At 45.1% G+C, this 22,310-nt stretch overlaps 1 protein-coding gene across 1 annotated transcript in view; it reads left to right on the forward strand.

Annotated features, from left to right (window-relative positions):
- ADAMTS18 (ADAM metallopeptidase with thrombospondin type 1 motif, 18) overlaps positions 1-15,031 on the forward strand; it is a 134,245-nt gene extending 119,214 nt beyond the window's left edge. The window contains exons 18-23 of the mRNA XM_006888817.1: positions 2,249-2,375; positions 6,002-6,206; positions 9,128-9,313; positions 10,405-10,617; positions 12,160-12,307; positions 14,916-15,031. Coding sequence (XP_006888879.1) covers positions 2,249-2,375; positions 6,002-6,206; positions 9,128-9,313; positions 10,405-10,617; positions 12,160-12,307; positions 14,916-15,031 — 995 coding nt within the window. The remainder of the gene's footprint in view (positions 1-2,248; positions 2,376-6,001; positions 6,207-9,127; positions 9,314-10,404; positions 10,618-12,159; positions 12,308-14,915) is intronic.
- Positions 15,032-22,310: the final 7,279 nt, after the last annotated feature.

The raw sequence follows: 22,310 nt of genomic DNA on the forward strand, positions 1-22,310 counted from the left end.
CATAAGCACCAGTAATCACTGAGCAAGGAGAAGGAAGCATTTTAGGTAGATGCCAGAATTTCACTTCCTTGTATACAAGTCCCTCTTGTCATGCTTGTCCCCTTGGAAGATTGAAAGCCAGCAAACAAAGCCAGAAGCATCAAAGCCCCTGGCCTCAGGTTGAAGCCTCTTCACAGCAGCCCTGCAGGACAGAGCTGAGCTGTCCCCGAGGGACCTGAAGCTGTCCTCTCTGCAGGAGTAGGCTAACACAGCTTTCTCCACAGAGCAGCTGGGGGATTTGAATTGCTGACATTTTGATTAGCAGCCAAGCACTCTAATTACTGCACTACCGCAATTCCTTGAAACCTAAAGACTGGTCTCTCGTTTCTCTAATCAGAGCACTTGGTGACTGTGGGTCTTCTGCTGTGTCCATCTCATTGACCAAATTGGGCACCGTGGACCAGGAACAAAGAGAGACTCAGAAGAACTCTGATTTCCACTAATGCCCATTCTTTATGTGTACAAATCAATGAAAAAATATTTCTGTTAAGAAAAAGATCTTATATAACTAGAAATGTAATAGATTTTTGTTAATAACATCTCAAAGGCAATATGCTATAAAAAAAGAAAAATTATTTCCCATAATTCTGTAATCAGTAATTTAAGGAAACCAACACAAAGCCATTGCATTGAGCTGATTCTGACTCACAGCAAACACCTATTCACTAACAGCCAGTGTTCATTCTTTGATCTGCATCATTCTAAAGAGCTTTGGTGGCACAGTATGTAACCTATTGTACTGCCAACCATAAGGTTAACAGTTCAGATCCACCAGTTTCTCCAAAGGAGAAAGATGGATTGTCTTCTATAAAGAGTTCTAGAAGAAACAGTGTGAATCTGAATCAACTCACTGGCAATAGGCTGTATCATTCTATTTTTTTTCCAGGGTGCACATAAATACACTTATATGTTTGACAGACTGAGATTTGTGCCCCAGGGATCATGTTGTTGAGATTTAGATAGATATAGAGATAGATATAGAGATACATAGGTAGAAGATTGATGATAGATAGATAGATAGAGAGAGATAAGATAGAGAGAGAAATCTTTATTTTTGCTCTACTCTTTTTTTAGTTACTGAGAACTGTGAGCATATTGACAGATAACAAATATTCTTGGGGATATTTTCTAATAACTTCCAGGAAGGGCACTTGGAGCCAGAAACACAATTTTCTTGGGAAGAGAGAAATTCCACTAATTTTTTCCCATTTATAGGGTATGCATTGACCCTAGGGAAGGATGCTGATAAAATGCATTATAGGATTCTCCCCTCACGTACATTTAGGAATCCCTCAACTTATTAGACGATTGTTAGCAGGGAAAATGGGAAATAAAGTCCATATGAACAAGTTCTCTAAATAGAAATTGTCTTCTTTGGGAAATCACAAGGTGTTTTTTGCAAATACCTTCTGTTAACAAATATGCTTTCAGTTCCAGGAGCTGGATTGTCTACCTAAAGTTTTCAGCGTGAGTGACTTCATTGCCCTTAAATTCTATTTTAAGGAAAATTAATTTACAGACAGAGACAAACACCACCCGAAGGGAAAACAGCATTTCTGTTTGTAGAGCTGAGAAAAGCTGTTAGTCTCACACATGTAAAGTGTGTTCTTCAAATGAGAAGTGAGCATTGAATGTCAGCTACAGACAAAACATGGAATGCCACTAATAAGTAAAATCAGAGTGTGAGTAAAATCAGAGGTTTAAATACATAGCCAGTGAGTTCAACTTTTTGTTTTATGTTCTTGAGGAAGTAGAAAGTACTCAGTGGCCAAGTAAAATGTTAAGCCTTGAGCTTAGGCTAGGCCAGTGGTTTTCCCATTTCAGTCAGCAGGAGCTCCGTTTGAAGAACCTTTGTCCGCTGGGTGTATGAGGGGAGAGCAAAGGATTAGTGACACATATTCCTTTACAGTCCCCGGGTTTCCCAAAGGTTAGATTTAGTCTCCTGTGGTTCCAGAGTCCACATCAGTCTTACAGACCAAGGAGCTAACATTAAAATGATTTAAGTCTGGAAACTCTCATCTCAGATCAAAATTGAGATAATTTAAATTAATTTCAGATTATACCAAAAAAGGGCATTTGCTCAAAGCATTTGGATTTTGCGTACCAAAGGAAATGGCAGAAACTTGGGAGGTTGGATGCTCAGCTTAGAAAGCAAATTGTATTGGCTGTCGGTAATTCTTTTCCTTTGTGACTTTTGATGTCTTTTTAGGTTACGCAAATATCAAGGCCATCTGCTTAAGGGATCAAAAGACCCAAGTCAGTTCTTTATTTTGCAATGCGAAGGCCAAGCCAGCCACCGAACCCAAAATATGCAATGCTTTCTCCTGCCCTGCCTAGTAAGTGCCCTGGAAACGTCCATCTGGTCTTGTCTGTGCTTGTGTGTCTTTACCCTTGGCTTGAGAACCCTCTGCCAAGTCTTCTATCAAAAGTAAGTGACACGAAGGTAGACTCCACACCCAAAATGCAGTGCGAGGGAGAAAAATAATGGATGTGAAAGCATAAGGCTTGAGGGGATTAAAGCAAACTCGCTTTAGTTTAGCTGTGCAAACTCAACCTTGGGTCAAAAAGAAGTCTTTCTTTTTCACCTTTGAGCATTGGCTTCTCTTCTCTGACTTGAACCAAAAGGAGATAACTTATATAGCACAGAATCCTATATAAATCGTCCAAGAATTTAAGAATCATACTACATAGACCATGAAGCCCCAAATGCAAATTATACAGTAGCAAAGCCCAAAATCAAGGGATAAAGGCCAGCAAAGGGCTTTGGCTCTGGTTAGGGGGCCTGATGGGGACCACAGTGTGTTTCCTTTGGCCTGGATTCTCATCTCACTATTGTTTGGATGCTATTTTTAAATACTCTCCCCAGCCAAATGAAGTCTCCTCTTTGGTGACTTGACTTCTGCCAGATAGCTTTCTGTCGAACTGGCAGTGGCTTTTAGAGCGACGCTGTCTTCACCAGTTTGCACATCACCTTGATAAGCACCGTGTGGTTTGTGGTGTTATACTCACATTCCACAAACTTTATAAAAACGTGTTTCCTTCTTTGTAAATAAATACACATTTGTTTTCATCGCTTGAGGTTTGACTTGTCCACGATCCCAAATGCTGAGAGTTAACCCCGTTCTTCTCTGAGAGTTGGGAGCCAGGTATCCTGAGCACGAAGTGAAGACAGGAACTTGGGGACTTTCCACAGGTTTTTCTCTTTATTCTTAGCCAGTGTCTCTGGTTGGAAGGAGTATCAAGTGACTCACTGCCAGAACAGTGTCTCTGCTCCTTTTGTGCTAGAGTTGGGTTTGGTTGGGTGTGTAGAGATACACTGGCTGATGTTTTCTGATTCTGAACCTCCTTCCTCATCATTGTTACAGCAGCCAATCAAAGCAGAAGATTCCATTCATATAGGACTGTTGTGGTGAGGGGCTGTCAAGCCGACTCCAACCTGTAATAACCCCGGGTTCACCAGCTGCACACCCACCATCTGTACTCCATGAAAAGGCAGAAAACCCAGTTTATACTAGGTCCCTAAAGTCTCCCTACAGCTCTGCAACTGCACACAGAAATGCAGGAGACTGTTAACAGGGAGGTCAGCCTATTGCTGGGACCCCGTGGCGTGGGCCTGGAGAGACGGGCAGGGTCTTCTGCCCCCTTCCCACCGTCCCCACCCTCCTATTTACATCTCAGTGTCTTCTATTGGCCTGAGCGTTTCAGGGGCTCTTCCTTCTTAGAAATATTCTTGAAAAGAGCCCAAAACAGTTTGAGTTACAAAGAGAGGAGTTTGACTGAAGTAACTTTGCTATTTTCTTACACAGCCAGCGTGTCGTATGCACTTTGGGTGTGCCAGGCTTCGAGCTGACACTGGGGGTGCAGAGATGAAGGGCCTGGAGTCCCCACTATCGGCAAAACCACATGCTTGTGGAAGAAATGGATGTATAAATAAATAATTGAGATAGTATGATGTATGCCATTAAAGTCTTATGTTCTAAAAAACATGAATAGAGGAAAATTACAGAGCTGTTCACTTTTCTGAGGAATGTGTAGGGGTCTGGACTCTACATTAGTAGGTTAAGGGCAAACGAGTGATTAATCAGGACTGAAATGTGGAGGGTCAGGCTTGTCATGTGAGAAGTTGTCCTGCCGTGCTCTTTCCAGCATTTTCACAAAGCCATCACATTGTCACCTAAAGACAAAGTCTTAGAAATTGGTGAACACAAATGCCATTTTTATAGAAAAATGTTGAAGCCATTAGTTTCATAGTATTTCTGTTTTCTTCTACTTATTGTAAGTTTCATGTCATTAGACAATTCTGAGGAGTTTTCCTAGTTACCATCATCTGTCTTTAGCTCAGTGACTTACTTGGGGGAGCTCTGGGTAGCCTGTAGGGAGACACACTGCTAATTCAAAGGCAGCACCTCAAAGCCCCCAGTGGATCCATGGGAGAAAGACAGGCAGTCTGCTCTCATGCCTTGGACACACGGTGGAGGATCAGCTGTGAGTGGGTTCTAACCTGACATCAGTGAATTTGAGTATTTTGATCTTTAGCTCAATAGGAGAAAATGAATTAACCAGTAGTTTCCCATTGCCATCAAGTCTATGCCAATTCATAGCAACCCTGCAGAACAGAGTGGAACCGCCTGATGGGGTTTTCAAGGCTGTAAATCTTTCTGGAAATAGACTTCCGTGTGGTTTTTTCCTTTGGAGAGGCTGGTGGGTGTGCGCCTCTGGCCTTGTGTTGAGCAATCCAGAGTTCCACCATTGAGCCGCCAGGACTCCTCTGCAATGAGTTTGTACTCTGCAAATGCGTGTGCTGCTGCTTCTGGGCAAAACTTCTTTAATTTCACACTGGGGGAGGGGGGGCAGAACCAGACAAAAAGTTAGAGGAACATTTGGAAAGGCTTCAGAAATGCAAAGGAATCACAAACGCATTATTTTGGTCTTATCAGTTTTTCTTGTCTAAAGTTATACTTTAAGAAATGTGTGCACTTTCAGACTTTGCTGTGTGACTTACACATTACAGCAGTTGAATCAGGCTTAGCAAGTTGAGGCTGTGCTTCCACGTCAAGAAGTGTAAATAGTTAATCCAATACGTTTCTTGAAAAGGTTTAGTAGTTTTGAGGGGTCCGTTGTTTGAAAACACAATTCTGATAGTTGTGGAAAATGGTCTGCTTATCTTTAAGCAAAGAATACAAGGTTAGATCTTGATGCGTTCGTCCGTTTTAAGACTATTTTAAATAAGCAGTTAGAGGAATCGCGGAGGCACATCCTCTGTGAGACCTTCTCTGAAACTGTCCGTCTCTCCGTCACATCCATGCTCTTCTGCTCCTGCCCTCCCTTCCACTCCCTCCCTCCTCCTCCCCTTCCTTCTCTCCACTTCTCCTCTCCCTCCACCCTCCTCTCTCCATTCCTTTCTTCTATTCCTTTCCCCCACATCCCTTCTCTCCTCTCCTCCCCTCCCTTCCTCTTCTCTCTCATTCATCACTCCTCCACCAACTCTGTCAGTCTTTGCATTATCTTTTACTCAAGCGTTCACCAGAATGTACTGTCTTTTCCCATATCCACTCCTACGCTGTGCAGGAGGCATCTCAGTGAAAGGACCCACCCTGCCAGATTCATGCTTCCAGCCATCATGCCCCGCAGAGGGGCTTGGCCCCCAATTAAGAGCCCACTAACTTTGAATAAATGACTGAACTTGTCAGAACTCAAAATGGCAGGAGTTTCTTCCCATCCCGCGGGAAGGAATGTGCTTCTTCCCATCACCGTGTGTTAATTACAAGTGATCCGATCTGGACCACAGGCATGTAGTCACCAACTTCTGCCAGAGAATAATTAGTTGGAGTTGCTCTTGTTGGTTCCAGTGTTGACTGAAAGCTTTTGTTAAGTGGTTGATCTTTTGTTGTCAGTACACTTGAAGTTATGATCCAAAGCCTTAGCTTCATTGAAAATATCCTTCTTTTTCCCTCATTAAAAGTTGGAAGCCAGGTGAGTGGAGCATGTGCAGCCGACCCTGCGCGGGTGGCCAGCAGAGCCGGAAGGTCCAGTGTGTCCAGAAGAAGCCCTTCCAGAAGGAGGACACGGTGCTGCACTCCCTCTGCCCAGTGAGCACACCCACTCAGGTTCAAGTCTGCAACAGCCAGGCCTGCCCTCCAGAGTGGAGTCTGGGGCCCTGGTCTCAGGTAACTTAGACGGCATGGGGAGGCTCAGTTTCCCCAGGCAGAAGGTGGCAGACATGTAGGAGGTCCCTTCCCTTCCCAGGAGTTTCTCAACTTTTTACACCTTCTTATGTCAAGGGGTAACTCCGATGTAATGAGAGGGCGCCTGGGACTCTGCATTTTGGGGAGCGAGGTTGTTGGTTCTCATGACTGGACCATAGAGTCCTCTCCTTAGGGTTTGGAGTTGGAGGAAGGGGGCCAGCTAGGCTTGACAAGTGAGTACAGGTTAAAAGGATTGGTGGGCTGAACTGGCTACTGAATTCTTCAAAGCAAATGGAAAATACAGATATAGTTATACAAAAGATGTTTAAACTCTTAAATGGGAAAAGGGTGGGGTTAGAAGAGTACAGAGAGTGGTGTAACCACTGTGAAAGGCAGTGTGGTGCTTTCTCAAAAGTTGCAAATAGAAATACCATTTGACCCAGCAATTCCACGACTGGGAATATACCCTAAAGAAACCATAACTGTCACCCATGAAGATATATGCACACCCATGTTTAGCGTGGCTTTTTTCACAATCACAAAGAGTTGGAAACAACCCAAGTGCCCATCAACAAATGATAGAGAGTGGTATATTCACACAATGGAATACTACATTGCATTGAAAAATAAGGAACTCATGCAATATTATTCAAAATGGGTGACCCTGGAGGACATTATGCTGAGTGAAATATCTCAGTCACAAAAGGACAAATACTACATAGTGCCACTGCTGTAGAATGGGACTGATCTCGGGATTGGGGTGAGACTGAGAAATATTGGATAAATTATGTATACTGCATTGAAATAGATGAGGGAGAGAACAGTTTAAAAGGGATATATGATTGGATATTATGGTCATGACAAGAGTCCAGAATGAAGGCTGCATAGTGGAGTGTCCCCGGGGTGGGGGGATTGTATACCAATGAAAGAATTCTACTTTTCAAAGAGAAGCATGAACTGGGAGGGAGGGGGTGGGCAGGTAGAAAAATACAACAATGAATGAATGGAAATCCAAAATCTCTGTACATGTTCATTAAAATTAAGAAAATAATTTTTTTTTAAAAAAAAGAGGAGTACAGACAGGAATCATGGGAAAGAATACCATTGAACAAGTACAGCAGTCTCCAGCAAGAGTGATTGTGCCCTCCAAGGGACATTTGGCAATGACTGGACACATCCTTTATTGTCACATCTTAGCAGGTGCACCTACCAGCATCTAGCGTACAGAACTGAGCATCCTACAGTTCACAGGCCAGCTCCCACAAGGCAGACGTTCCTGGTCCAAAATGTGGGTGTAGAGGCTGATGGCCCCTGCTCCCCAGCAGCCTCTTCAGCTGTCAGTCCATCTGCGGACCTTGGGTGGCAAACAGATTTTAAACAACAAATTAGTGCAGTAGCTTCACCAGCTCTGTGGAGCCAGGCACACGTCCTGACCGCAGCAGCACCCTCATTTAAACACATCAGTTCTGCTTTTGACTTGCCCGTTTGTGTCCCTTTATAGGGAAGGATAAATCCGAGTAATAGATGGTGTTGCATCTGACTTCTTTCTTTGTCATTCTTTCTTTCTCTCTACACCCCCATCCCCATCAGATCTGAGGCAACTCCTAGCTGACCCTCCAGTGGGCTTCCAGGGATGTAAATCCCACTGGGGGACCGTGTGCTTCTTTGTATCATGGACCCCGCAAGGCACAGCTTTGGGTCAGCAGCAGAACTGGCACATCTCATTCTCTGTGTGTGTGTGTGTGTGTGTCCGTGTGTGTGTGTGTCCGTGTGTGTGTGTGTGTGTGTCTCTCCACCACTCCCCCCACCTCTCACTCACTATTCTATCAAGTCTCAAATCTGCACTGACTCATAAGTGGCCCTTCCTGGAGTTCCCAAGGTGATGAATCACACAGAGAGAGACTGCCCATCTTTTCTCCAGGGAGCGTCCTACGTCCTTGGGAAGCAATTAACATATTTTTACCATCACGCAAACCATTGCAAATACAAGACAAAATGCCACTGAATGAGCATTAACCAGTTAGAAAATAGTATTGTGAACAGGTGGCTGTATTTTAGTGGCTCATATCCATACTCTGGCGTCAGAGAGAGTCTTCTGAAGTTGCTTATTAGCATCTGTGTGGTTGGTCTTGGGCAGGAGACCTAAGTACTTTGATTCTCAATTGCCTGTTCTGTAAAATGGGATTATAGAGTGAGGCCATGGCCTTCTTAGGGAGTTGTGTGATACCAGCTTCAGAACCCACACTAAACTCACATCAGCACACAGGAGACGTGAAGTAAACGTTCTCTGTGCTGTGGTTTGCTGATTTTAATATCATTGCTGCTGTTACCATCACCGTCCCTGTCATCAACTTGCTTTCATGGAGCAGTTAGTAGGTTTGAGCTGCTGAGCTTTGGAGGAACAGTCAAGTGCTTAACTGTATTTTCCATCAGAGCTCCTTCCATATCAATCGCAAATTCAGCTCTTTTCTACCGAGTCGCATGTATCTATGTTGCTCCTGTTGCCAGAATCACCTTCTTTACTCAGGCTCCTACGTCTTCTGTGCCTTCTGCCAGAGAAAAGCACACATTCACCAGTGAACACATCATGTACCATTTACCACACGGCCCGAAAAGAGCATTCAGTTCTGCCCTGATGTCAATAAAACTCGCCTTCAGACTACAGAGAGCCCAGCAGCCACAGAGCGCTCAGAAGGTCATGGGTGAAGGCTTGCCTGCGTTTAAGGAAGTTACCTCTCCTAGTTAGTGGCCACAAGAAGGGATTCAGCTAGTGGCTGTAAGAGATTGAACAGTTCGTTCAAACGCTGAAAAATCCTACTGCACACACTTCAGCAATGTGTTCTCCTTATCTACCCAGAAGAACACTGTCCAGGACTAGTGGCATTCTCCTTTTTCTTCTCAAGTGTTCCAAGACGTGTGGGCGAGGAGTGAAGAAGCGAGAAGTCCTGTGCAGAAGTTCTGCTGCAGCCGACCCCCTCCCCGAGAGCGCCTGCGCCAGCATCCCAAAGCCAGAGTCACAGGAGGGCTGTGTGCTGGGACGGTGCCCCAAAAACACCCGGCTGCAGTGGGTCGTCTCCTCGTGGAGTGAGGTATGGCTGCAGGCTTCCTGCAGGTTCTCCCGAGACGCTCCGCTTTTCTAGAAGCCACGTCCCCGAAGCTCCTCTCTGTTCAGTGTGCATATGCCTGTTGTCTGGCAGTTGGCCAACCCTCGCATTGAGATCATGTTGTTATTGTTGTCAAGTGCCATTAAGTCATAGACGACTCATAGTGACCCTATGAACAAAAGACCTGAGCACTATTCATAGAGTTTCCGGAGGCAAGCCCTTTTGGAAGTGGATGCCTCTCCTGCTTCCAAGCTTGTTTTAATCGGGAGCTCCACCAAACACTGTCCACCATGGGTAACCATTATTGCATTTGACACATCAGTGTCACAATGTGTGGCTTCACAGCAACCACGAGTACAGCAAGTGGACAGACCAGTGCTATACCACCTAGAAGTATGTTTGACAAAAAAAAACACCCCAATTTGAACCAGGCCTGAGGGCCGTAGATTAAAATCACCCACCTTGGGCTTGGTAGCATCACTTTCTGTCCACTAGGCCAATGTAGCTCTCTCTGTGTTGTTGTTGTTATTGTTGTTAGATGCCATCGAGTCATAGACGACTCATAGTGACCCTATGAATGTTCATAGAGTTTCCAGAGGCAAGCCCTTTCAGAAGTGGATGCCACTCCTGCTTCCTCCAACACAAGCCCAAACACAATTGAGGTCATGAGACCTTTATAAAGCCCTGGTCATGGTGGCTGGACCCACAGAGAGCATAAAGACCTGTAGAGAATGGAGCCACCTGTGAGGCTTGCAAGTCCTAGATGGACAACCTCAGGGTCCACCTAATCCAGCCTTCAGGAGGAATCCTTGCAGAGGGCTTTGCCCCAAACATGAGCCTAATGGTCAAGCAGGAATCAGGGGAAGGGCGACAAGGAAGGGGAGGTGGGTCTAGCCAGAGGTCACACCTCCTGCCCGCGTTGTGGGAGTTTGAAGGTGCTTATCCGTGGATGGTCAACCTTCCAACTTCTCATTCCTTGGATTCCATGTGGATGGCAAAGCTTATCTAGGAACCCATCTGCTTGTTGGCCGTGGACATGGAGCTCTGACCTTTACACCTTCTGCCCTACCTCCCAGTGCTCCACAACCTGTGGTGCAGGTGTGAGGAAGCGAGACGTGAAGTGCAGCGAGAAGGTCTTCCCGGGAAAGCTCATCACCTTCCCAGAGCGCCGGTGCCGCAACCTGAAGAAACCCAGTGTGAACTTGAAGGAAGCCTGCAACCCGGGGGCCTGTCCTGCCCGCCCTGTGTACAACCTGGTAGCCGAGTGGTACACGTCACCATGGCAACGGGTGAGTGCGGCAGGGGTTTCTTGTCAAGGACCATTGAGTTTCTTTTCAACTTCTCCTGACCCCTGTGTGACAGAGAACGACTGCCCAGTAGGGTTTTTCTAGGCTGCTCTTTTAGGCTTAGAAAAAAAAGTTCAGTGCAGCAGAAATAAGGAGTTGTGCTGCTAACCCAAAGGTATGTGGTTCAAATCCACCAGCTGCTCCATGGGAAAAAGGTGGACACTTCTGTGCAAATAACTGCCCCTGGAATCCTGTTGGAGGGTCAGCTATGAGTCAGTTCTGATTCAATGCTATGTAAGAACAACAGTCTTTATAGGAGCACACTGCCAGCTCTTTACTCCCATGAAGCTGCTAGGTGAATTCGAACTGTCAACCTTTTGTTTAGCACCTAAGCGCTTGACCATTGTCTCACCAAGGCTTCTTGTGTGCAGTTTTAGAAGGAGCTGACCAAGAGATATACTTAGAGATCTGTCCACATGTGAGGAGGAAAGAGTTCAAGTTCAGGAAACAACACTGCTTGTGTTCTCTGTCCAGCTCTTGTGTGGCACTGGGCAGCTTGTACAAATCCTGTGTCTCAGTCTGTATATCTAGAAACTTGAAATGATAATATCTTTCAGATTGCTGTAAATGAATAAGTGAGAGCATGCACCCCCAGCAACAGATCTGTCACAGAACAGTAAAGCTGCTGTTGTCACTCCAGCCACCATCAATATACTTCAGAAATGCTGCTTGATAGTGTATGATGTCCTCCTTCTCCTCTATGTCTGAATAATTCAAGTAACAACTCATGCCCCTCAACTATTGTTATGTTTGTTCCATACATTCTTGATAACCTGACTTAACCCTTAAACATTCTCACCCATAAACATCACAGGCAGACCATGTTTTACTTTGCTTTGCTTTGCTTTATGACACTTCTAAGACAATTCCTTTTTCACAAATGGGAGGGTCTCGAAGAATTTGTGGCTGGGGATCTTTTAAAAATTACAAGTTCTGATTCAGTGTATCTGAGTTGAAAAGGCATCTTCTCAGCAGGGGGTTGGACCGGAAATAAACTGGTTCCAAAAGCATTGATAAAAGTTTATTTTCCCCCTGGTTGTTGTTAGGTGCAGTTGAGTTGATTACAACTCATTGCAACCCTATGAACAGCAGACCTGGACCCTGTCCTGTCCTACACCGTCCATATCATCTCTGACACATTTGAGCCCAGTGCTGCAGTTGCCGTTTCGGTCCATCTCATTGAAAGTCTTCCTCTCTCTCACTGCCCTTCAGTCTTTCCAAGCATGATGTCTTGCCAGGGCGATATGCACTCTTGGGCTCTATCTGCAGTGTCAGCCTAAGACCCTGCTAATCAGATCAGCCAGCGACACAAGTTAGGACAGACTCTATCCCAAGAGCTCATTCCTGGGTCTTGTCAGTCCCTGTTTGGCCTGCAGGCATGTTGGACAGGTCATAGAGCTTGGGGGTCTTGTCCCTCTAATGTCCTTCCCTCTCAGGAGAGGACACCTTTCCCTGACCCCTCTCTTTCTCTCCCCTCCACTGCAGTGCACGGTGACCTGCGGAGGCGGGGTCCAGACACGGTCCGTCCACTGCGCCCAGCAAGGCCGGCCCGCCTCCAGTTGTCTCGTGCATCAGAAGCCCCCAGCACTGCGAGCCTGTAACACAAACTTCTGTCCAGCTCCTGAAAAGAAAGGTAAAGGGCCCCTGGGTTCCCATTCACCATGCTGGTCTGCAGAGAATTTCTCAAAAAAAAAGGCCACTGTATTTGGTTGGGCAGCTTGTGCCTTGCACACCTCTAGGGGGCGCCATTCACACCAGAGTCTGAGAACAGAACTCCCAAGAGGTGAACGCGGTGCTGTTCAGTCTTCCTCCCAGGCTGACAGCTGCTTTTCTGAGGCATTTCCCTTACACCATCACTGTGGGCATCTCAACTGGATTGCACCCTGGAGGACCATCCTAAATGACTTTGCATTGGATGTACTGTGTGTGAAGATCCTATCTAAACCCTGTTTAGAAAAAGACAGCCCCAGAGGCAGGTCTATCACATTTGCTTTATAGCTCGTTGTTTACATCATCTGAAAGATACTTGGGCTCCAGATAAACCCAGGATTAAACTAGACACTTCCAGACATCCGACAGCAATACACTACTCCTCATGGGAGTCTACGTCTTCAGATGGGCCAGGGTGAGAGTAGGAGAGGGTCGATGGCATTGAACAGTGACAAGCAAGATTCTAAAGTCACGAAAATGGTTTTAAGTTCATACTCTGCTGTATTTACTAGCTGTGTGGCTCTGAGGAAAAAATTGTCATTTTTACTGGGTTTTTAAAAATTTTTTTATTATTTTTTTGCACGTACCGTCAAATCGGATCTGACTGGTACAGGAGGAGATTGCCCCTCTTTCTCCAGCAGAGCATCTGGTGGACTTTTTTTTTTTTTTAAGGTTATCAAGATCAAGATTGAAGAAGGAAATTTGCATTCCCTATTTATTTGGTGCCTTTTATGAGCATCTACAACATTAACAGTAGCATGGGCCAGAACCCAGTTTTTCTGTCGGTCTAGCAATGAGCAAAATGGACAGACTCCTGACCCTCCTAATAAATTGTCATTATATTAGGTGGAACAGATGCAAACTCAATCAATACATACATGATGTTAGCGGATAAAGTAGCATTGAGTAAAACTGTAGCCAAGGACACAGAATGAGAATTCCTGGGAGTCAGGAGGACGTATTGGGCCAGCTCAGTGGCGCATTGGTGCAGGAGCCGTTAGGATACTCAGGATAATGCAGTATTTATTTGAATAAACCTGAAGGGTGTAAGGAGTATGAGCCATTTGAACATCTAGAAGGAGATGTTCCTGGAAAAGGGGAAAAACTAACGTGAAGCCTCCGAATCAGGAATATGTCAATCTGTCCAAGGAAAAGCAAGGAGGCCACTGAAACCGTAGCCGGCACAGTAAACAAGGTGGGGAGCTGTCGGACGCTCCGCTGCTGGCGGTGCTGTGAGGGGCCGGGGAGTCGTACGTACACTGCCGAGTGAAGGCCTGCTCCATCCTCACTCTCTGCTGTGCTGAGCCCCCCCATGCAGCCACTGTGTCAACCCACCTCCTGAGGGTCTTCCTCTTTTCTCACTGACCTGCTTTTCCAAGTGAGATGTCTTTAACCAGGAACTAGCCCCTCAGCAAGACAAATTGACCCTGTGACGGTGAGAATGGGTTGAAGCACAACAGGGATTGTGAGGCTGGTGTAGAATTAGCCAGGATCGTGCTGTCCTGTGCATGTGGTCACTGTGAGTCAGAGCAGACTGTGCTGGACAAAGGTAAGAAGCTGTGCTGCAATCTGTAAGGCACATGGTTCAAGTCCACCAGCTGCTCTGTGGGAGAAGGAGGGGCAGTCTCCTCCTGTGCAGTTTACTGCCTCTGAAACCCAGTGGAGGAGGGTCAGCTACCGGTCGGTTTGGCCTCAACAGCAGGTAGCAACAAGAAGCCCCTTCTGACACCATTGTCCAAGTGTGTGTGTGAGGGCATCTCCCTGTCTTTGTTTATAAGGAATACTTCCTTAAAGACAGATTATTTGTTCTTTTAGCCATTTATGATATAGTCAGTAGTCTTCACCAGCACCCAAGTTCAAAGACACTAACTAGTTCTTCTCTGGTCCCACATGCCTGTGAGGGGACTGAAAATAGACTAGCTTGGGAAGGGGAGCCTTGTACATCACAGTGAGGACCTGAGGTCTCCTTGGAGTGAGATGGGAGCGAATGGAAAGTGTTGGGCAGAAGAGCAATGGGCTCTGGCTTGTGGATCAGTGATTGGCAGTTGGATTGAGAAATGCACATGGGTCCCGAGTAGGAGAGGACTTCCTGCTCTTCAGTAGAGACTGTTCCAGGTGACCAGCGCGAAGTGGGTCCTTTGGAGTCCTTGAGGTAAGACTGCTTGAATGCCGGTCATATTTTGGAAATTGAGCCCAAGGGATTTGTTGGTTGCTTGCATACTAAGAGAGAGAGAGAAAGAGAAAAAGCAATATGGCTTCAGTCTCACTCCAGAGTCATCCTCAATAATGCAAATGAAATTCTTACTCAGCAGAAGCACTGATAATCAGCTATGAGCAATCATTATTATAACTATAATCAACAGACATTTATTTTGTGTCCTTCACTGCCCCCTCCTCAGTCTCCACCAAGTCCTAACTTTACGATTGGGGGAACCATTCAGAGGTATGAGGTAGGTAGACCCAGGACAGCAGCTTTAGAGGAAAAGGCATGGCCCCCTGGCCCGACCACTAAGTGCGTTTTCTCGTTTCAGAGGACCCATCCTGTGTCGATTTCTTTAGTTGGTGCCGCCTCGCTCCTCCACATGGTGTCTGCAACCACAAATTCTATGGCAAGCATTGCTGCAGGTCGTGCACAAGGAAGAGCTGATCTGGACGCCCCCACCCCAACACCTCAGGGCCAGAACTTGACCTTCCAACACCAGCGACCGACCGTGAGGCTGCCATGGCTTCGGGGAGACCAGCCCCAAGGGATGGACAGCAGTGAAGCCGACGGTACTCTGAAGCACTTGAGAAACGCGAAGTGGTGGGAAATCTTACAAAGAGAAAAAAGGAGAGGAAAAGAATCTTTTATTTGCACTGTTCATGGAAGCAATGATGAATCACACTGAGACATGTTGAAAGTTCATTTTGATGAGGTTTTTTTTTTTTTTGTCCACTTCGGCACAGGTCGCCCTCCAGACCTCAAAGAATTCAGTTACCTTCGGGTCAAAGACTGATGTCTGGAGCAATCACACATGGGTGGGACCCCTTACCTGTCAGAACCTGGAGCTCATCGCTTGGGCTCTGAACCTCCCCCAACCAAGAATCTTGCGAATCCTAATGGTGCTCACAATGGTGCTTGCTGCTGGACTAGCAGGCTTCGCTGTCATGTTCATTTAGTGTGTGTGCGTGCGCGCGTGTGTGTGTGTGTGTGCGTGTGCGCGCGTGTGTGTGTGCGCGCGTGCACGTGTGTGTGTGTCTGTTTGTTTATATGCTTCTCCTAGAGAGTCTCAAAGACCAAAAGGCCAACTTGAAAAGTGTTCCCAGGGCAGCCTGACCACCGAAGAGGTCCATTTAATTGAAAGCCACACTCCAGAAAAGAAGGATGACACGTCTTCCCATCAGACCAGCCTTTCACTTTTGGTGCTCGCTGAACGTGTCGCCGTGCCCTTGCTGCCAACAAGGCACTTCTGAGGAGCCACACGTCTGCTTTTTAGGAATGAGGACGGATGAGGTGTTCATTTCCCATTGACTTAGAAGACACTCGACTCCAGAAACCAGTGTTGAGAACGAGATGAGACCAGCCCTTCTAATGTCCCCTGCATGTTATCAGAACTACTTGGACAATTAAAAGCCACATGTGGGTTGGTTTTTCTACCAATTGACATGCTTAAATTTGCTGAATGATTTTAATTATCAAGAAAAAAAAATCACAGTGGCAATAAAAAAAATTCATCTATTTTTCTGCCATATAAACCTTAATAAATCATTATATGCCAAGACCTTTCCATGAATACAAGCATTTAAAAATCTCTCAGATGATATTTTCGGTCCTTGGAAGCCAGCTGTTGCCAGGCACTGACGAGTTTAAAATCCTTCTCAATTGGAAAAACACCGACTGTTTTGCCAAAACCCGAGTAACTCATGAGGCTCTGTCCTCCTGTCATATTTTTTTTTCTTTTGAGAAGTGGTTATAAAACGCATATTTATGTAATTCCAGGCTATCCCTCCACTTCTTTGATGAATGTAACCCCATTTTACTGCTTTTTAAAAAGTCTCCTTTCAAACAAGGATTAGCCAAGTCAGCACAACCTCTAGACAGCGGTCAGTTAAATTTAGCTGCACCCTTTGTTCCCATCCTAATGAAAATCATGCCTTCTCCACTTGCACAGAAATTGTGATTACTAGCTTCTCCTGGTCTCCTTGGCCTGTCTGGAGCGGTGGCCATTTCTAACAGCGGCAGAACAACCAAAAAGTGGTTCCACACCACCCTCTCGCCCTCCGAAAAACTGCAAATTACCTGCCCCCTCATTTAAGTATCACTCTATTATTTTATGGAAGAAATTAATTTATTAATTAACAGCTTGTTCTTATGTGTTCTCATTTCCTTCTCTGAGTGAGCGGGATGAATTCTGAGGAAAGGAAAGAAAATGTTGAATAAAACTATGGATTATAGAGAAGAGTCAAAATATATGTGTAATATTTAATTATTTTATAAGTTCTATAATAAAGTATTCTTTTTCTTTACCTTTGAAATTTGGCGAATTCTTTTTTTGGGTTTTTTTTTGTTACTGTTTTTTGGTTTTTTATCATTAATTTCAATGAACATTTACAGAGATTTTGGATTTCCTTTCATTCATTGTTGCACTTTTCTCTCCCCTCCCCCCTCCCCCAGTACACTCTTCTCTCTGAAAAGTAAAAGAAAAATTCCTTCATTGGTATACAATACCCCCAAATCCCCCCACCCCCACCCCGAGTACACTCTACTCTGCAACCTTCATTCTGGACTCTTATGATAATCATAATGCCCTATACTATATTGCTTTTAAACTGTTCTCTCCCTCATCCGTTTCAGTGCAGTTTACATAATTCATCCAGGTTTTCTCATTCTTACCCCAACCCTGATGTCAGTCCCATTCTCCAGCAGTGGCATTATACAGTGTTTGTCCTTTTGTGACTGAGATATTTCACTCAGCATAATGTCCTCAAGGCTCACCCATGTTGAATAATATTGCATGAGTTCCTTGTTTTACAATGCAGCGTAGCATTCCATTGTGTGAATATACCACAGCTCCTTTATCCATTCATTTGTTGATGGGCACTTAGGTTGTTTCCAATTCCTTGCTATTGTGAACGAAGCCGCGATAAACATGGGTGTGCATATATCTGCTTGGATGTCAGTTATGGTCTCTTTGGGGTATATTCCCAGTACTGGAATTGCTGGGTCAAGTGGTATATTTGCAACTTTTTGAGAAAGCGCCACAATGCTTTCCACAGTGGTTGCACCATTTTACACTCCCACCAACAGTGAATAAGGGTTCCAGTTTCTCCACAACCTCTCCAGCATTTGTTGCTTGCTGTTCTGTTAAATTTTGCTAGTCTTACTGGGGTGAGATGATATCTCATAGTTGTCTTGATTTGCATCTCTCTTAGAGCTAGGGATTTTGAACATTTCTTCATGTGCTTGTTGGCCATCTGAATGTCTTCCTTGGTGAAGTGGTGATTTCTTATAGATGTTATGGGAAAGGTGGCTACTTCTGAGGTGACGTGGTTGTACAAACGGGAAGAGTCTTAGTAACTTCATGGAGGGGGGGAAGAAGATACTCAGTAATGAATGATTTTTCTTTTTTGATGAAAAAAATTAGAAGATGGCAAATGCTTGAGTGAAAGAGATGACACATTTTTTATGGTCTTGAAGATGTTTTGTTCCATCAAGTCAGAACTGACTCGTAGCTGGCCCTCCATAGGTTTTTCAGAGGCACTAGATTGCACGGTGGGAGAGTGCCTATCTTTCTCTTTCGGAGCAGCTGGTAGATTCAAACTGCCTGCCTTTGGGTTGGCAGCACAGCTTTTTACCACTAGGCCACCAGAGCACACAGATTTCTTATGTCCTGTTGTAATGCACATGTAAACATCTGTTTATGAAAAGTATCTCAGATAAAGCTAACGAAAGCTGTGGTCCTTTGTTTGAGGCCTTTTTTCTCCTATTGTAAAGATATTCCAGTAAAATCTTATTTTAGGAGTGGGAGGGAAAGGCATGGAAAAAACAAATGGAAGAAGGAGGATAGACAGATTAAGGGGGGGGGGAAAGCACAATTTGAATTATACCAATCAGAATTAATACTCTCTGAGCAAGCGGTCCAGTTGACTTAGAGATATGATATTTTGTTCCCTGAATGTGTTATTACATAATTTCTTAATATGGATTGCTATGCTAGCTCTAAAACATATTTTAAAGTTGTTTTATATGTGTGCTTTACCATTGGCAAGGCTTTGACTTTGAAGGTCCACCAGCCTCCTGTATTATACTTACATTTTATTATATTATTATTATGTATTATACTGTGGTGGTTTGTGTGGTGCTGTGATGCAGGAAGCTATACCACCACTATGTGAAATGCCAGCAGAGTCGTCCATGGCACACAGGTTTCAGTGGATCTTCGAGACTAAGAAGCAGCCTAGCTGTCCACTTCTGAAATAAGGGGTCCTAGGAAACCCCAGAAAGAGCAGCGGAATGTAGTCTGACCTAGGGTGAGAAGATGCGCCTCTCCGGTTGGAAGGCACTCGGATTTAACTGGGGAAGGGCTGCCTCCAAGTAGCATCTGCCTTAGGGATGGGGCTGGAGTAGAGCCCATGAGGACCTACATTTCAGTCCGTGAATGACCTTCACGTGCTGATGTGGCACATTTCAACCCAACGAGAAACAGCTGCGATGTTGGTTAATAACTAACATGGAACGTCAACAGTAGATTTAAGCACAGTGAAGAATGTGGGGATGGCCTGGGGTCGGGCAAGGCTTCACCCTGTCGCGCATAGGGAGGCAACAAGTTGGAGATGACTGCATGGCACCTTAATGACATTTTTAAAAGTAGAGATTATGTTTAAGAATGAAATACAGAGTTGTTGTTGTTATTGTTATGTGCCGTCATGTCGCCTGTGACTCACAGCAACCCTTTGTACAGCGGCCCTAAACCCTGCTCTATCCCTTGCCAATCTTAATGTCTCTGACACACCAACCCCCATTCCCACAGTGATGGAGAGTAGATGGCAGATAAAAGACATGGAAGCTGCCTTTGGTATTAAATCTTATTAATCCAAACATATAGTTAGTGTTGAGTGCGTGGCCAACAAGGAGGCTAAGCCCTTCACACGTGTTATTTCATTAATCCTTGGGAGTCACTGTGAAAGTCACTGTGGTTGTGTTTGGATTGCGAAGGAGGATTCTGGGATTCGGAGAGGTTATGTATTGGACCCACAAACACAAAGACATCAAGTGACAGTATTGAGACTCCAACCCAGGTCCATCAAACATGGACAGTCATTCCCTTGGTTACCTTGCTTCATTGTGAAGGGAGAGGAAAAAGAGAATGGGGCGGACTCACGGAGTGGAAAGGTAGGAATCTTAGCAATAAGAGATGTAGTAATGAATTGTGGTCAGAGCCAGCATGATTAGAGATGGAGAAGTGGGAACCTCCATTCCATTATGTCAATTCAGCATCAGTGTAGAACTGTGCTTCACAGGTGTTCAATAGCAGTTGTCTTGCAAGAGGTCTCTATGCCTCTCTTTTGTAGTGTTGTTAGGATTTGATCCACCAACCTTTCAGTGGTAGCCAAGCACAAGCCTATTTGTGCCACCAGGGAACCTTGAGAATCAAGCGTGTTACTGCTGTTATGTGCCATTGAGTTGACTGACTCATAGCAACCCTGTGAACAACAGGTAGAAACTTTTCTTTGTCCTTTGCCAGCCTCATGATTCCTGCCAGCCGGAAACCCATTGTGGCATTCACTATGTCAGTCCACCTCTGTGACGGTCTTCCTCTCTTTCCCTGAACTTCTTTTCCCAACACGATATCTTCTTCGAAGGTCCATGAGATGAAGTTTCATCATCCTTGCCTGGTCGCACTTCTCCAAGGCAGTCCAGGTTATAGTCAGTACTCTACAAACTCTACAATTCAAAGGCACCAGTTCTTCTTGTTCAGTTTTCTTTACTGTCTGACTTTCACATGTATAGGAAACAGTGGAAAAGAAATCACTTGATCAGGTGCACCTTAGTCTTTAAATTGGCATTGTTGTTCATTAGCACTTTAAAGATGTCCTTGACAGTAAATTTACACAATGTAGTAAGTCTTTTGATTTCCTGACTGTTGCCTGCTATGGTGTTATTGGTAAATCCAAGTAAAATTAAATCATTGACAATGTCAATCTTTTCTCCGTCTATCCTGATGTTGATTATTGGTCCAGTGGGAAGGATTTTTGCTTTTCTGACATTGAGATACAGTCTTTGTTTAGGGCAGTAGTCTTGGATCTTCTTCAGTGACTTTGGGCATGTTGTTGTTAAGTACCGCAGAGTTGAGTACAACTCATAATAACCCTGTGAACAGCAGATCTGAATCCTGTTCTATCCTGTGCTGTCCTCATCATCTCTAACGCACTTGAGCCCATTGCTGCAGTCACTGTGTCAGTTTATCTTATTGAGGGGAGATCTTTCTTTCCCTGACCCTCCACCTTCCCAAGCATGATGTCCCTTTCCAAGGTATAGCCTTTTCTAGCAACATGTTCAGTGGATGAGAGATGGAGCTGCACCATCTTTGCCTCCAAGGAGCACTCTGGCTACTCTTTTCCAATGACATAACTGTTCCTTTGACAGTCCATGGACTATTGAGTATTCTTTTCCAAAACCACAACTCAAAGCTATCAAAGACCCCTTTCTAAACTCAAGAGCAATGATGTCACTTTGAAGACTAAGGTGCTCCTGATTCAGGCCATGTGTCTTTTTAATATCAGGCATAGGCAGTAAAAAATTCTCACTTAGCCTGATCTTTTCAATAAAGAAGACTCAGCTAGTTCTTGCTTATGTCTTTATAGTCTTTATCTGGTATAATTCTGTTTCTGGCAAATGGGATGAGACACTCTTGGCATCAGCCCTGTTGGTTGTTAACTGTAGGAAGGGATGATCCCATGGCAGCTACTTTCATGAAGAGGATGGTTTATAGAATGAATATCATAAAACCAGCTGTTACTAAATATGATTGTCAGAGGTCATCTATTTGTGCTCTATGGTTTTAGCAAATGTGAGAGTCTGTGAGGCCTCCGTGCTTTGTCTCTCTTACTGTATCTTTCCCTTTAACAGACAGTAAATCTCACACGAGGAGAATGCCCCTCCCAGGGAGGAGCTGTTGGATTTGAACCATGTGCCTTTGGGTTGGCAGCACAGCCCCTTACTCACTGTTGATACCACTGAGTCAGAACTGACCACATAGCTGACCCTCCAGCAGATTTTCAGAAGCAGTAAATTGCACGGGAGGAAATCACCCATTTGTCTCCTGTGAAGCAGCTGGTGGATTCAAACCATGTACCCCTGGGGTTGCAGCACAGCTTCTTACCACTAGGCCACCGGAGCTCCCTCCTTAGCTACTAGGGCAGATTAAACCTTGAGTTCACCTGTGGTCTTAAACTGTGCGTAAGGCCTTGAGAACCCCTGTGGTTACCAGTGATGCTGAGGGTCTGACCACTTGAAGGAGGTTAGGCAGTTAATCCTTATCTGAGTGATTATATCTTCCTCCTCTGGAGAGAAGCACAAAACCTACTCATATCTAACCTCAAAGGAGGTTTCCGAGGCTGTAAATCACGCAGGAGGCGACTGCCCATCTTTCTCCCACAGAGCAGCTGGTGGATTCGAACCACCTGAGTGAGAGGCACCACCTTTGGGTTAACAGCACGCCTTCCACACTGGCAGAGCTCCGGAAGGCCACCACCTCATCTGTGTTAACACAGCACAATGTCTACACCGCCACCAGACTCCGGAAGGCCACCTCCTCATCTGTGTTAACACAGCACGACGTCTACTCTGCCAGAGCTCCGGAAGGCCACCTCCTTGTGCTGAGTTAACACAGCACGACGTCTACACCACCAGAGCTCCAGAAGGCCACCTCCTTGTGCTGAGTTAA

This window comes from Elephantulus edwardii, unplaced genomic scaffold (assembly GCF_000299155.1).
Source record: "Elephantulus edwardii isolate Elephantulus edwardi_28Jun2011 unplaced genomic scaffold, EleEdw1.0 scaffold00072, whole genome shotgun sequence".
In the NCBI taxonomy this organism is placed as follows: Eukaryota; Metazoa; Chordata; class Mammalia; order Macroscelidea; family Macroscelididae; genus Elephantulus; species Elephantulus edwardii.